The following is a 16,003-nucleotide window of genomic DNA, read 5'->3' as shown; positions in this document are numbered from 1 at the left end:
ACAGTAATGGGCAAGTGGATTCCCCAAGAACCCAGTCTAATTAGCCTATCTTATTAAGAGCCACCCCAAGACTGGTCTCTGCAGGGTACAATAAAGTAATGAGAGCTAGGAGTAGGTGTGTGTGTGTGTGTGTGTGAGGGAGAGAGAGCTTTCACTTTTTCACAATTGACCACGTGTAGCCAACTTTATCTCTACACACAGTACCTACTTTGATTCAGGGACCTTTGTCACATGGTAAACTCCACTATCTAATAGTATTTCTGTCGTGAGCTACACTGTCATCTACACAACATATACAAAAATATCTCGTAGTTCATTTCATGCATTAGCAGGAGGATTAGCAGGACTGAAATCAGTAAAACAGTTTGTTATTATGGCTTTTACAAACACTTTCTGTTTAAATTATGCTACTAAAAATCCTCTTTGTTTCTGACCTCTTAAAAAGTTATGAAAATAATTTTCATCTTATTAAGTTGAAAATAATCATATGTTTGTTTTTTAGCATACATGGTTAATCATTAGATTGTTTCTCATTCCTTAGTCGCTGTTATCAGGTTGCTTTAAATCACGGTTGGCATCATTAAAACAGTGTTACCCTGCTTGACTTGCAACCAGGGTAACACTGTTTTGATGATCAATAACTAGGGAATAAGAAACAAGCTGGTGAACACCATTACCCCACGCCCTTGTTTTCATGAAGTCCTCACTCTACCTTTAAGACATATTAAGACATATTCCTTACTCCTGCTAGTTTGTATCTGTGCACAGCATAAGAAAGAGTAGCACAAATAAAATGTTAGCTTAGTACAAATAGTAAAAATGCAGAAAAGTTGCCCTATGTTGAAATTGAACACTTCTGAGGTTCACTAATGATCTCTTTTTAGAGATAAAAAAAAACAAAATAAAATAAAACAGCTATGGCTTTATGGAGAATCATATGTTGGAGTCCCCCTTAGAAAAGTGACATCAATTCTTCCACCAAACCCTCTGGAGAAATTAAGACATAATACACCTGTGGCGTGTCCATATGTCCCTTCAAGCGTGCACACATTTATGTTTTGTGAACACCACAGTTTGATATTAATGGCAGGTTTCTAAAACAACAACTTTGCCTCATGTGTCTCTGCTGATTCATGAGTCTTCAACACCTCACAGGATCTCACACTCGAGAGGTGTAAAACTCGGCTGATTGAGATATTGAACATTTTGTTCATTTTACTGAATGCTGATTTAAGTAGGAGCTTTTCAAACTGATACACCGTTCTTGCATCACTGTATTTGATCCAGTGACGCACTTCCTGACAGTGTAGCTGGTCTCCAGCTGGTCACTTTTTAGCCTACTGTGTGCCAGTCAGGACTAATGAGACAACAGAGGCCAAAAGCAACACAGAACAGCTGATCCCCTGTTTCATTAAGAGGATCACATCTCTGTGAGAGGATGAACAACTGTTCATCGTTACAGTGTATTTAACAAATAATAATCTCTTCCTCAGGTCTGTCTTCCAAGAATGATAACTTATCAAGACTGAATTATCTAGATAACGTCAAGTTTAACTAACTGACTTTAATATTTTCAGTAACTTAGTTAAAGTTACAGTCGTGATTTTAAAGGTTTTGCATTACTGGATATGGTAATTGCATCTATGTTGAAGCACTCACAAGTGAGCATCACACTTGTGCTATCTTCAGCAACCTTATACTTGTATATAATTAAAGGCAGAAAAGAGAGAAAGCTAACCAGTTCCCTTATTAAAGCAACCAGTAAATCTTGGCTAGCCGTGTTATAGAGGGATTAACAGCACAGTTGGAATCCTTCTTTAATGAATCAGGTTGCATGGCTGGACTGATCCCAGAATATAGATAAAGCATCCCACTTTATGCCAAGTGTGCACTTCTACAAGAACTGCATATTTGATGAAGTATGCAACCAGTGATCACATTTTTGTCAAAAAGGATGGTTTATGGTCCAGTACTCTTTATCTGTAGTTGCCCAGATGTTCCATTCTGTCTCTGTTATGAAGCAGGAAAATGTGTTTGAGGGAAATCACTAGTGTTCGAGTCACAGACACATTTACTGACCGGCAAATAATGGACAATCATCATGTCAGAGCTGAAGTTTTCTGTAAGGGCTTCTCTAGCTTTTGATGTTTTTGTGGAATTTATATTATAAAGATTATTACTATGTTTTTTTCCTCATATATTTTCGTTACCAACAACAAAATCCCACGAAGCAACACGCTGACCACAATACCAGTGATTTCTCAAACTACTCTTGTTTTCAAAAATATACAATTAAGCTAATAGCTTCCTCTACTCCCTCCACTTTCCAAGCCCTTGATTCATTGGTCAGACCAATCCATCTTTAGAAGTGAATTAAACTATCTTAGCTTTTGTTAAATAAATAATGACATGATGTAATATGTCATGTGTTGTTGCTCTTCTGAGGGTATTTTTATTATGTCCTAATAGCTGGGATGGGCTCCGACCAAACCACTAACCTGAATTGGATAAGTGGAAGAAAATGGTTGTAAATGGATGGACTGATGACCTGATATGAAAACTTTGAAACTAAGGTTGTACTTTTGATACACCACAGTTTTCAAAAGGAATTATACATCAAGAACATATTTCACACATAATGAGAACTGAAAACACCACCACTCCTCATTTGAAATAACATTAACTCAGAGGACCAGGACAAGGACAAAAATGGTCATCATTTTAAAATTTTACCATCAACACTGCTTTAGTCTGTCTCTTAGTATTGAGATCTCAAGTCCATTTTTCCCCACAGGATGCACAGTTTTTTAAATGGCTAAGAAAACATAATATTCCCTAAAATACCTACAATATATAGAAGTAGAAGTAGAGAGAGTAATAAGCCAGGAGTTAAACGATATTCATTGTTTTGAATTATAAACAAGAACTTTAATTATAGATATTTTAATTATAAATTCCACAGACATTTTGAAAGACAGAGAATCACATACAGAAAATTCATGCTTTGAGACGTTGGCCCATATTTACTGGTTAATAAATGTGTCTGTGACTCAAATACTGGTGATACTTTATGACTTCATAACAGTGACAGAGTGGAACATCTGAACAAGTACAGATAAACAGGACTGGGCCATAAAATTCATATTTGATCACTGGTTACATACTTTATCAGCCATGTAATTAGAAGTGCACACTTGGCATGAAATGGGATGTTTTATTTAAAGTGAGAGAAGGACTCCAACTGCGCTGTTAATCCCTGCCTTTAATTCATATACAGTATATATATATATATATATATATATATATATATATATATATATATATATATATATATCTTCAGCAATCATATGATTGCTGAAGATAACGCAAGCGTGAGGATGTGCTTAAGTGCTGCCACTGCTTGTATATTGTGAATATATGTACTCTTATTTCATTTTTAATTTAATTTAATTTTAATTAATTTTTAAAGGCATAGTTTTAAAACAGGAGATGCTTGATGAATGAGGATGCATTAACTCTAGTGGTAGTTCACAAACAACACGAACTTGAGCTTTCAAAATTCCTTAATAATAATAATATGGGTCTCTCAAATACCCTGAGCGTTCGAGCAGCACATGACGAGGTGGCCGAGTGGTTAAGGCGATGGACTGCTAATCCATTGTGCTCTGCACGCGTGGGTTCGAATCCCATCCTCGTCGGTCTCATTTTCGGGAGGAGAAAGCTCACTAGGTTCGCCCAATGATCGGGATGAAATGCGGGGGTTCAAATCCACCGAACAGCTCCCTTGAGGTACGTCTGAGCAAGTTACAGTCCCTACACTCTGCTCCCTGGGCGCTAGATTGGTGGCTGCGCAATGGGTTAAAATTTCTCTACAAGGGATTATTAATAAAGTATACCAAAAAAAAAAAAAGTTGCCCGTTAATACCCGCAGTTTGCTAGTAATGTTTATGTAAAGTGGTCTAAACGGGACCAGTAAATGCGTCTGAATAAATTGTACAAAGTAAGCTCATCAGTTTTTTTTCATTCATGTCAGTAACAGGCCACTTTAAGAAAACTGTTATTTACATCCAGTCTTTCCTTTGAGTCAACACATATTTCTGCATATTATATTATTAGCTACAGAAATTGCATCACTTATTAATGGCTGCCATGTAGGCCACAATACTGGGTACCATCTGGGACTCACAAACTGGCTCTTATCAATTTCTAATCAAAACATGACTCAGAGCTTCGGGGTTAATTCATGCATCCATCTCCTTATCATTTCTGAAAACAATCATAGCCCTATTTGTTTACCAGATTTACCAAATTTGGGAGTCTACATTTTGAGATGAGCCGATCGTTAAACTGCTTTCTAGATATTTACTTACAAAGCCATCTAATGAAACAAATGTCATGCATGATCATTTTGCAGGCTGAATTAAGGCCATGAAGATTACTTTCTCCAATTTGTGATGTCAAATGACGCATTTGAGCAAATGACAGGTATCAGGTGCTCTGCTTTGCCCGTACAGAACCCATTAGACCTGTCTGCAATTCATTTTCATTACATCGCTCACCTTTCATGTCATCTTTTCTTGTCATTTATCAATTCACTTGCACTTTTTAGAGCCATATTTAAAGGTCTATGTTGTTTTTGACATAAAAAAGTGACAGAAATAATTAAGTCCTGACTTTTTAAGAAAGCAAGTAATTGTTGCGAATTGAAGTTAGAAAAGAAATTCAGCAAATGTAGCATCAAATAAAAGGCAGATAAAGTGAGAGTTAAATTAACACTGTGTAAATTTACAGGTATTCTACTCTGATGTTCTGGAAAGAGCTGCAACAGGTTCGCCGCGCTGTTAAAGTGAGAGGCAGGGTAACGCCGCACTCGAGTGCTATCAACAGCACCACTTACAGACGCAATTTACTTTGCATCACAAAGCAATCATGTAGAGGGCTAACCCACTAATAAGATAGAAGCACTACAAAGGCCCCAAAATAGAAGCAACAGAGTGAATTCAATTGAGCTGCAACAGCTCTTGTGGAGCTTTTGCTGTTGTGAGTCATAAGTGTTGGTTCTGTGTCTTGATGACGCGGGCGGATGCGTGGGTGACTCTTGGGGAGGGTGGGCGGGTAGAAGTAGCAGATGCTGTGCTTGTGTTACCCCAGACCCTTGTCATCCACTCAGTTGCTGCTTCATTCAGTCGGTTGTTGCTACGATACTACGTGGAAGATGACACTTGAAGTGAACACGCAAACACAAAAAAGCTGTTACGTTTTTACACATTCTGTGTTTTTTCTTCTTTGTATGGTAGACACAATTGAAAAGTCTTGCGCACATCAGAGTGGTGTGAAGCCATACTGGGATTGCTTTGCCGTTAGCACTTTACATAATGCTGCCGTGGTCAATATAAATCACACACACACACATACAAAAAAAGCAAACACTTGACCTATTAATGAAACGCTGGAACACTCATGTTTCCACAGGTTGCTCTTTCTCTTGGGTGGATAATGAGGAGCACAGAGTTTGGGAGCTGTTTTGATCATCATGAAGCCCAGTGCACTTTACCTTTGGTATTTCCTGTGGTATTTCCACAGCTGAGCTGCAAAAGTGACATTTCTATGCAGAAGTGAAAGCAGCTTCATGGTTTCTACCTGAAAACCAAGTAGTTTTGCAATATTTTGACAAAGAATGCTTTATCCCAGCTATTCTAGGGCTGAAACTGGACCCTGGATAGGTTGTCAATGCTCACTTTGGCTATGGCAAATTTAGAGTCATCAGTTAAACTAACAAGCATGTCTTTGGACTGTAGGATGAAGCTGGAGTACCTGGAGAGAACCAGCTCGAGCAAAGGGAGAATATACAAATCTCAATGTTGTCTCAAAGCGCAAATTTCAACTAACATATTCAAAATATATGTAACAATTTAAAAAACTGAAAGTCTGTTTTGGATAGATATAGAAAATGTGTCATTTATATGTTATTACATTAATTACTGTATCATTCTTTAATATTCAGTGTCTGAGTCTTTGCACGGATATATTAATGTCACATTTCTCTGGAGCCTCAGTGCGTGTATTTTGATCTCAAATGCTAATGGTGTATTTTGAGGTGTGAGCAACGAATGAAGCCATTCCCTGGGAAAGATGCAATGAATGTGCTATTATAAATTCTTGCGCCTGTGACATGTTCTCTGTTACACCTGAGCTGTGAGACTGATGGCTGCAGGCTGGCTTCCCATCACTCCATCAGCTGTAACTCAGGCACACCCTCCTTTCTGCAATAGCTGTTTGCACATTTGTCAGACGGATTAATCAAAACGAGAAGCCCTGACAACCCTTCTGCTCAAAGTAAAACTCCCATCCAATTCTACAGCCACAAAGCAACCTAAAAGCAGTCCCACAGATCATATTGTTCTTGAAAGTAACAGATGCCTCTGGGCAGCATGAAAAAACATCTGGGACACGTGAGGGATGTTTCTTCTTCCAAAGACAGACTTCTGTAGAGCTTCCCGTCATGTAAAGAGACAGTGACAAAAAGCTTTAGTGGTTAGGGACATGGACAAGACATGCTGACCAGTCAGAATGACAGATGCTCTAACTGTTTGCATGCTTGCTGCTTCGATTCTTCTTCCAGAGCAGAAACTTGGCTGGAGCTGCTTCCCAGTTTGGGGCGATGGCCCAAACTCCAAAGCCACACAGGTCCCAAAAGCTGCAGTTCCTCAAATGACCACTTGAGGCTGAAGGATGAGTCAGTCTGTTAAAACAACTAACTTTAAAGTTGCAATAAAAACATTTTGTAGGTATAAAAAGTGCTTTTAATCTCTAAAGTCAGTTTCTTTATATATGTTTGTGCTAAGGTGATAGTGGTCAAAGTCACATGGAAGTACTTCCCGGAAGCACCGCTTGCATTGTGCTGCAATTTGCTCGCAGCAAATCACTCGTGCACAGCGCAAGCCAAAGTGTTGTTGTTGTGAGAAGGGGGCTTTATAGTGACCTATTTTTAGAGGTGTTGCTGCTTTGAGAGGCAGGTGCCAGAATGTGGTGCTTACATCTGTAAATGTACTGTGTACTAACAGGGGGAGGGGGGTAAAGCAATTAGGTAAAGCAATTAAGCAATAAATCACCAAAACAATTGCCAGTAACAATATTTTACATAGTATATGCTGCTGCGCTCACTTCTGCAACTGGAAATAAGTCATTACTCAGTTGAGTCAGGAATAACACATTTGAGGTGTGGTCTATAGTCCGATAGGGTGCTGATTGTGCTGTCTGATGTGACGTCTGAAGTCAGAAATATAGAATTCATATATGACAGGATTTATAAGAACAGCAACCTCTAAGTAAAAACTCACGTCTCTGGCGTGAAACTCCAAGTTTGGGTTTGTTCTGTCAAGTTTAATCACTTTTGACATTTCTAAGGAACTTTTTGCAGCTGCTCATTCAAAAGTGCATTAGCCCGCTTTGAAATTCTTCTAACGAGTGTCGTAGTGATGAAAATGTGTCAATGTCACTTTGAACTAAAGGCCTTTATTTATAGGTTTAGAAGAGCCTCATTTTGACACTGAGACCTATTAATTGAGCTCTCCACAGACATCTCCCTGTATCTAAAATAGGTAGGAAGTCCATCGTGGAGGTGAAGAGGGACAAAGTAGGCCAAGGACTCTCACAGAAAATAGACTGCAATTCACTGAGGGGCCGGATCATCCCGAGAAAAAACAGGAAATGGGAAAGAATGTGGGTTAACAATAATTGTGGAAAGTCACATGAGTACAGACACTCCACTGGAGTAATCAAGTGAAGAGATTTAGTAGGTATGATGTGATATTACATGCACTTAAACTTTATCTAACATTATCTACATGAGGGCTAGAGTTAGGTTGCATCGGGAAAGGAAAGCAACTAAATACAGCTGTTCACATCATTTACAGAAGTAATTTTAAAGACACTTAAATCTGAGGATTTTGATATTATGCTACTTTTTCCATCCAACTACATTTCAGAGAACCTTTGTAACTCCTGTATTTATTTGACAACTGTTAGCATTGTTTTGGTTGAATGTGAGCATTTTGACATTTGACCTCTTTATAAAATGGTTCTCATTGTTAGGGCCAAATGACCCATTTTTGCACAAGATAAAATTAGCTCTATTTTGACACCATGATACTACTTGCATGTGAAGGCATCACTAATAATATATCAATAAAATATTCTGTATTGGGCAACAATAACAGCTGAATCCACAAAACTTAGTTGTGACTTGCAGTGGAATAATTTAGAACATACAATGCAAAATAAGTGGATACCATTCATAAATCTATGAGAATTCCACTGTCTACCTGATATGAATTTATTGTTGAAATATGGATTTAGATCATTTACTTTATATAGTTAATGTGTGCTTAGTTTCATCTAAATGTAGGTTTTGTATACAGAGTTTTTTTTAAGTCCATGATTTTCCTTTGAAGTATAAATTAGCTTCTAAACCAAAGAACAAGAAACTTCAAATCACACTTTGGCACAGTACATGAGGAAATGTATTTTATTTTGTAAGTTACTTTGCACCAGTGCTAAAACTAATAGTAGGCTGCCTCCTTACTGAACTTAGACCTGCCAAACTGTTTCTGAACAAAGAACCATCATGCCTTTGAATAGAGCATCAACTCCTTGGTTTACCTGCACTGCCCTCTTGTGGTAACGTCCATCACTGCATGGTAATTTTTAAAAAAAATGACGCTGTTTCAAAACATCAGCACATTCTTTATTTACAAGTCCTTACATGACAAAAAAAATGGTGTTGACAGGCTCAAGACTACATGGAGATACAATGGCGACAAATGCTCAAACTAGAATTTCAAAGCAAATGGAGCAAGTCTGACGACCGGTGACGCAGCTGGTAGTGAATGCGGTGTATGGGTCATCATTTCAAGTCTAGAGACTTAGTAAATCTATTTAAACTTGCATATGGCATTTTCCTCAGTGTTCAAGTCAAGCATGTGACATGATCTACCGAGACTCAGCTTGGAGCCAGTTCCAGCAAGTCAAAGAAAAACTTGAACTCCACTACATGAAGACAGGAATGTGCACATTCTTGTTCAGTTCAAACACAAATATCCTAGCAGTATCTTTTCACACAGCAAAACCACACCAAAGAAAATCCCCACTCCTGTCAGCCAGGACATGACAGCAACAACAGAGGAGGAGGGACACGTGTGGAAGTATTTTTCTTGCGACAACTTTCTTCTTCTTTTTTAAATAAAAAAAACCTAACACTTGTGAATGTCACACATACACACAGCTGGTTAACAGGCTAACTGTATGCTTGGGAGTCTTAATATAAAAGCTGAGAACAAAGGGCACATTTAGGACAAACGGAGGGCAGGATGGATGAAACAAACCCATGGCACTTTGAATAAACAAGGGGATAAAATTAGGCATCTGAACAGGTAAGGCGTGGACCGATCTAAATAGACTTTCTGTAAAAACTCTGCACGATGTAAAAGCTCTCTTACACATAAGCTTAGTCTCTGCCTAAAGTAAAATCACCTGTTTAATATTACATTATAAACATTATACAGATGGTTTTCCCTAACAACTAGTCATGCTGCACACAGGCAAAATTGTTAAGAGTCTTAGTTGTACAAGCTTGCATCTGTTGTTGGCTTTACTGGAAATACAACTCAGGATGGGGGCATATTTCCCTCCTTTGTACTCTTTATTATCAATGTAATCTCTCCCCTTTCAGTTGTAAAATCACTGACTATGGATCTGGATGTTACTCTGAAACTAAAGGGCAGAAGTGTAGTGGATCGAGCAATACAACAGTACATGATGCTGTGCATTTCCACAGACTCTGTACTGAAATGCACACATCAACAGCAAACATCCTAAATGATTTTTATGATAAACCTGCAGTACTTCCTTGCATATGCACTACAGCTGTTTCATCTGTACATACACATTTTCAAGTATGCGAGAGGACTTCTTGACATAGCTAAAACAGGTTTGCATCTCCTTAGTGAAAGAACTGAAAACAAAACTAAGAAAGACGGGCAGTACCCTCTCCAAAGCGAGGGGCATTCCACAATTTGGGTCCAAAAACTAAATGATACTGGTTTAATGTCAGCCTCCCCGGTGTAGTATTATAAAAACAAAAGCAAATCAGATTTACATGACCGAGTGATTGGTCATCATTGGGATCAAGTCTGTTTGAAAATAAAACTAAGAAATTTTAGAGAGAAACACACTGAAAGTGTTGTGTGACGCAGTGCTTAAACTGACTGTTACCAAGAGTTGGCTGTTCCCCTTCACAATGCACCCGCACTGGTTTTAAGTGTCTGGGACAAAGTGTTTTTGTTCTATCTCTGGCAGACAGCTATTGCCTTGGGTCTGAGGAGCGAGGTTGTGGATCCACGGGTACATTATCCACAGGCAAAGGCCTAAAAATCACGAGGAAAAGAGAAAAAAGCAACTAAGAAAAAACAGTTACCTAACACTTGTGGTCAAAGGTTTAATTTCTTTTTTTCTTTTAAAACAGGAACTACAAAAACTGAGTCTCTCCCCAGACTTACATGGAGCAGCAGGATTGGGTATTTCTTATTAACATGATCGCACTACTTTCTTTTCACAGAGGCAGCATCTTCATCCTTCAGGACAAACTTTTTCCTCAGAGCTTCTGAAATCAGCGAGGCCGAGTCCTCCTCCCTGAGGGAAGTGCAGCCTCTGTTGTACCTGCATCACAACACCAAAACCATTAAATTCATGACTACAAACCTGAGAACTCTGAGGCTTTCTGCACATCAACATCTCCTACCTGTCTTTGCTCATCTTCATGCGGTTCATGTCCTTCAGGATGTCCATAACATCAGCAAAACTGGTGGACTTTGATAGCGACACTGTATCCTCCTCTGCCTCCCGGAAGTCCATGCTAGGCCTGTCCAAATCAAAGGTAGCTGATGCTGTCATAGAAACAGGGGGCAGAGGGTCAGGGACCAGCTCTGAAACCACAGAGACGGCATCTTTCTCATCTTCCTCTTCCTCCGGTTCTTCTTCCTCTGTGACGTCGCTGATGACAAAGGAAGCAGCCGCCGTGGGGGCCGGCTGGTAGGACGCCGCCTCGAAAGGCGCCATGGAAAAGCTCATGCTTGTGTCATCAGGCGAGAGCAGATCTGGGGTGAGGGGGTTAGAGCCTGAAAGAAAGCAGAGAAATGGTCTGTGCAGCAGTTGTTTAGTTTGTGCCTCTCAGTAATGTCCCACATAAACAACTGCACCTTTCAAACTGAGCCATGTCTGATTATTTCCTTTGAATCTAATATAAAGTCAAAGTATAAACATAAACAAGCATAAAGCGTTTTAAGCACTGCTTCTACGTCTTATTGTCCTAATTATTCATAGTTCACGTAATCCCCTATGTGTGAGCTCCCTCCAGTGCTCACACATCACAGCTGTGCACAAAATCAATTCATCAGGCAGTTGGAAATTTTAAATCAGTACCTAAGTACTTAAACATCAGTTCCAAAGAGCCACTTCAAGCTGGATCCACAGATCACTTGTTCAAGTGGCCTATTAAATAACAAAGGTAAACATGTCTACAGCTTCTTCGTTTTGGTTTCTATAGCCCATTTCCCCATTAATGACATTAAGGTGGAGGTGTGATCATACTCTAGTGCAGGGGGTGGGCAACTCCAGCCCATGAGGGTCGGTGCCCTGCAGGTTTTAGATGTGTCCTTGAACCAACACAGCTGATTTAAATGGCTAAATGACCTCCTCAATATGTCCCGAAGTTTTCCAGAGGCCTGGTAACGAATTAATGATGTGATTCAGGTGTGTTGACCCAGGCTGATATCTAAAACCTGCAGGACACTTGACCTCGATGCCTGGAGTTGCCCATCCCTACTCTAGTGGAATTGTTTGCCTGATAGATGAAGACTTCCATTTTTTTAATCATAAATCAGAATTAAAGTCAGAATCCATTTATTTGAATTATAATACAACACAAAGAACACAATGCAAATGAATAGAGCTCATATTAAATGGGTAACTCTCAGAGATTATCTTTACTCACTGACCTACAAACTGATGCCAAGATATCTTAGTACCAAAGAGCCATGCAAAATCAGGGCTGCTGACTTGGCAACAAAGGAAACACAGTCATGGGAAAAGTAACTCTGTCACAGGCTCAATAAAGCAATCTTAAAGCTCCAATCCTCTGCGGACCTCATTTAACCAGACTGCCAGTTTCCACCCACCACAGCGCTATGGTTGATATAGCAACAGCTGACAACACCTTACCAGTGTGGTAGCAAATCTCTGATTGTGTTACCTGAATCACTTGCCACAATTTTAGCGATCTGCGCTCGAAGTCTGCTGAGCTCATCCTGCAGTGCTGTAGTACGGTTCAGTGCAGTCACGCCAGGCTTCTTCAGCCCCTCCATCCTTTTGCCCTCACGGCGGAAATTGGGCACAGATGAATTCCTGTGAAGCACCAGGAGCGGTGTGGGTCGCCATTCGTGTTTCAGAGGACGTGTGTCACTTCTAAAAACAGAAGAGCAAGTGTTTACTGTCACAAAAAACAGATTTGAGGTGTTGAGTCTGTTTATCTCCCCAGGGTACAAATGTCTCCTTTTAACAACTCCCCAGAAGAGATCTTTGTCAACAGCTCATCAGATAGAGGTGTCTATTGTGAAACATTGGCACTGTAATTAAGCCGACCTTTTTCAAATTTCATGAATAAAAGGACAAAAAAAACCCACCAAGATGAAGCAACACCTGTCTAGTACAGGAAAATAGGACAATATATCAGTTTCCTAAGTTGGAAAATAAGTGTCTGGTTTAATGCTGTTGAGAAGAATTAACCCGGCACTACTCCATAACCTTCATGTTTACCTTTCTATTCGGTTCAGTCTAGACTCACCTCACTCTGGCATATGTCTCCTCTTCATCTGCAACAATCCAGGCTATGTCTGCCAAGGTAGGAACCATAGGCCCGTCCATTGGACGAAGAGAAGGCAGACCTGGTAGCTCCTAATGCACAAAGACATTAATGTATACAGCAGCGTTTTTTTATATAAAAAGGACAGAATAATTAGGAGAATACAGTATTTTTCATATACCTGGAAGCATGCCCTTTGAGGAGGTTTAAGTGGAAGAGTGGAACCTATTCTTCTCACAACACTGCGCGTGGATCCGTGAGGCTTATTTTGCCAGATGGGTATAACTTCCTGCAAACAATAAAAACACATAAGTTTTTTTTTCTTGCTGGATTTGTTTCTCTGAACAATCCGTGTGTGTAAAACACTCTTTAAAACTTACCGTTTCTGCTTCCATGTTAATTGTGGATCAGTCTCATTCGTCTCATCAGGAAGTTGCACACCAAAGTTTATTGCTGGGAGTGTCTGAAGACAGAGAATTTCAGTAAACAGATGTCATGTGAGAGAGACTGCCAGTTCTCGGGACCGAAAATTGCTTATTATTTAAGAGCAATGATGGGAATAACGGCGTTACATGTAACGGCATTACTAACGGCGTTACTTTTTTCAGTAACGAGTAATCTAACTAATTACTATTCCTATCGTTACAACGCCGTTACAGTTACTAACAAGAAAATATGGTCCGTTACTATTTTTCAACAAACAGATGGTTGAAGCTGTGTTCAGCTTACTGCATCTTATATCAGTTGCACGGAAGTAGCTGTAAGTAATCTGGACGCTACAGCTTTAAGCAGCTGCACGCACTCCCGCAGACGGTAATCACGATCACTGTCTAGCACAACACCTGGAGCTAAGGGTGCAAAACAATCGCATGAGTGCTGCTGTTTGACTGAGGAAGAATAAAGTAGTCGTGGTAAGCCAATCACATGACCACTTAAAGACAAAGCAACAAGGTGATATAAACCAGTTTTTAAATTGTGTTGATAGGCCACGTAAAACCAGAGTCATGATAAACAATATATACGCGGTGTTTTTTCCTCAATAGTTTCGCCACGTTTACTGTCTAAGCCAGGGGTGGGCAACTCCAGGCCTCAAGGGCCGGTGTCCCTGCAGGTTTTAGATGTGTCCTTGAACTGACACAGCTGATTTAAATGGCTAAATTAGCTCCTCAACATGTCCTGAAGTTCTCCAGAGGTGTGGTAACAAACTAATCATGTGATTCAGGTGTGTTGACCCAAGGTGAGATCTAAAACCTGCAGGACACCGGCGAGGCCTGGAATTGCCCACCCCTGGTCTAAGCACAGCGCTAGCAAGCACTCTCTGCTTATGAGCAAAAACCAGGGGAAGTTTTAGGAGTGACAGCGAGAGAGAGAGAGAGAGAGAGAGAGAGAGAGACAGCAGAAAAAGAGAGAGAGCGAGTTTTGAGATGTGAGAGATGTGTGACGTTTAGCGTGTTTGGAGTGTGATACACCTGCTGCTGTCAGACCTGCAGGTATCAGGCTTTGATGTTCTCCCTTATAGTGGACAGAAATTATTTTTTCAGAGTGGCACAAATAATTTGTGTGGCATCTTATTGAATGCAGAACAGCTGATTGTTCTGTAAATAGTTTGAAATGGTTATTTTAAAAAATCAAGGTAGAAGGTAAATGGATGCAAATAAGAAGGGAGGGAAAATCAAAAGTAGTTAAAAATTGCCAATTATACCCTGGACCCCAGAGGGTTAAACGTTTTTTAAAGTAACGCAATAGTTACTTTTCAATAAATTACTTTTAGAATATTGTAACTCAGTTACTAACTCAGTTACTTTTTTTTGAAGAACTAACTAGTAACTATAATTAATTACTTTTTCAAAGTAACTTGCCCAAAACTGTTTAAGAGTAACAGGAAAAATCTGAACACATGGTTACTTCACAAGAACTAGTACTCTCCCATAAATTTGATTTTGCTTGTTTTAGTAAAATATGATATAAAGCAGTTGTGAATATCGATGACTTGTTACTTAGTACTAATGCAGGGCGATTCGTGTTACTTACCAAACTTTCCAAACACATCAGAAATCGCCATAAAAGGCTCAAATACACAGTTATCAGCACTCATTTGATTGTGGCTTTTTTGAGAAATTTCTTTTTAAAAAACGAGTCGTAAACAAGTGTTATAAACTGTCACGCCTCGGGAGCTAGTCAGAGCTGGTACAGCTTAATCACACTCCATCGTCTATCTGGTAAACATCAAATAACGGAGTAATAATCGTGAATGCTAAAATTGCTAGGTAGCTAAAACCGGTAATTTTATTAATGAAAACGACGCATGCTACTTTGTCTGACGTTAAACTGGATGAAAGCAGGTGCAAAGCGGTAGAAAGATAACATTTAGTCCTGTGATTTGCGAACAGCTTTGCTGAGTTTGTCATTAGCCGGGTAGCTAACCTAAAAAATGGTCCCAAACACAGGCACCGTCACCTAGCTTTAGCAGCGCCAAAAACGGCCCCCTGCTTGACCCCTCAAATGTAAAATTCATCAAAATATCTCAGCATGTTTCGTACAACTTAACAGAATTCAGCACAAGCTTGAAAACTGTAACTTACCGCTGATTATAAATGACTACAATCCCGACGATGAAGTGGAAGCAGCAGCTTCTCCTCTTCGTCTTTCAGATTGTTGTCGTTCAGCAGGCCGGAAACCTGTACCTCTCTGTCCTGCGATCTGATTGGCTGCAGCTTCACGGGCTTCCTTTCCTTGGTTCTAGAGCACCTCCTACAGGTGGAAGTGAACAGTGCTTACAAATAAATCCACGAATATCTTTTACCAAAAACCACGAGCTGTTATTGTTGTCAAACTATGTTCAGTATATTGCTGTGTTGAGCCCAACCCTCAACACCACATGACCTACTTTTAAGAATAGTACAATTATAATTTGAGGGTTTATAAAGTCTTGCAGGTGTTTAATGCTATTTACTACAAAAGTCGGATATTTGTTGTTGATTATGAATTGCACAATGCAATGATATAAGTGGCCAAAAAGTACTTCTCAGTATAAGGTAGTGCATTTCAATATCCCGTATGGATTTATGTTTAAAACCCAGTGCAATT

The 16,003-nt window shown here is 39.6% G+C and overlaps 1 protein-coding gene and 1 non-coding gene across 3 annotated transcripts; one reads left to right on the top strand and one right to left on the bottom strand.

The window, feature by feature from the left end:
- Nucleotides 1–3,616: 3,616 nt before the first annotated feature.
- trnas-gcu (transfer RNA serine (anticodon GCU)) lies at nucleotides 3,617–3,698 on the top strand. Its single transcript has one exon. It is a non-coding gene; the product is annotated as a tRNA-Ser (tRNA).
- Nucleotides 3,699–8,724: 5,026 nt separating this feature from the next.
- Nucleotides 8,725–15,648, bottom strand: mtfr1l (mitochondrial fission regulator 1-like). 2 transcript variants are annotated; one of them, XM_085391788.1, is made up of 8 exons: nucleotides 15,499–15,648; nucleotides 13,297–13,379; nucleotides 13,098–13,205; nucleotides 12,899–13,008; nucleotides 12,308–12,519; nucleotides 10,799–11,174; nucleotides 10,557–10,716; nucleotides 8,725–10,424 (listed from the first exon to the last, which is right to left on the bottom strand). In XM_085391788.1, exons 2-7 carry the CDS (start codon nucleotides 13,309–13,311, stop codon nucleotides 10,599–10,601), a joined length of 939 nt encoding a protein of 312 aa, XP_085247914.1. In that variant the 5' UTR covers nucleotides 13,312–13,379; nucleotides 15,499–15,648; the 3' UTR covers nucleotides 8,725–10,424; nucleotides 10,557–10,598. The 2 variants fall into 2 exon arrangements, with proteins under 2 accessions (XP_085247914.1, XP_085247912.1); XM_085391786.1 differs by having other exon boundaries at nucleotides 8,725–10,716.
- Nucleotides 15,649–16,003: the final 355 nt, after the last annotated feature.

The sequence above is a fragment of the Rhamphochromis longiceps genome, linkage group LG19, assembly GCF_057381845.1.
Source record: "Rhamphochromis longiceps isolate RC_006_pf linkage group LG19, R_longiceps_female_GT1.1, whole genome shotgun sequence".
In the NCBI taxonomy this organism is placed as follows: Eukaryota; Metazoa; Chordata; class Actinopteri; order Cichliformes; family Cichlidae; genus Rhamphochromis; species Rhamphochromis longiceps.
The sequence above is the reverse complement of the archived record's forward strand: the minus strand, read 5'-3'. Positions and strand labels throughout refer to the sequence as shown.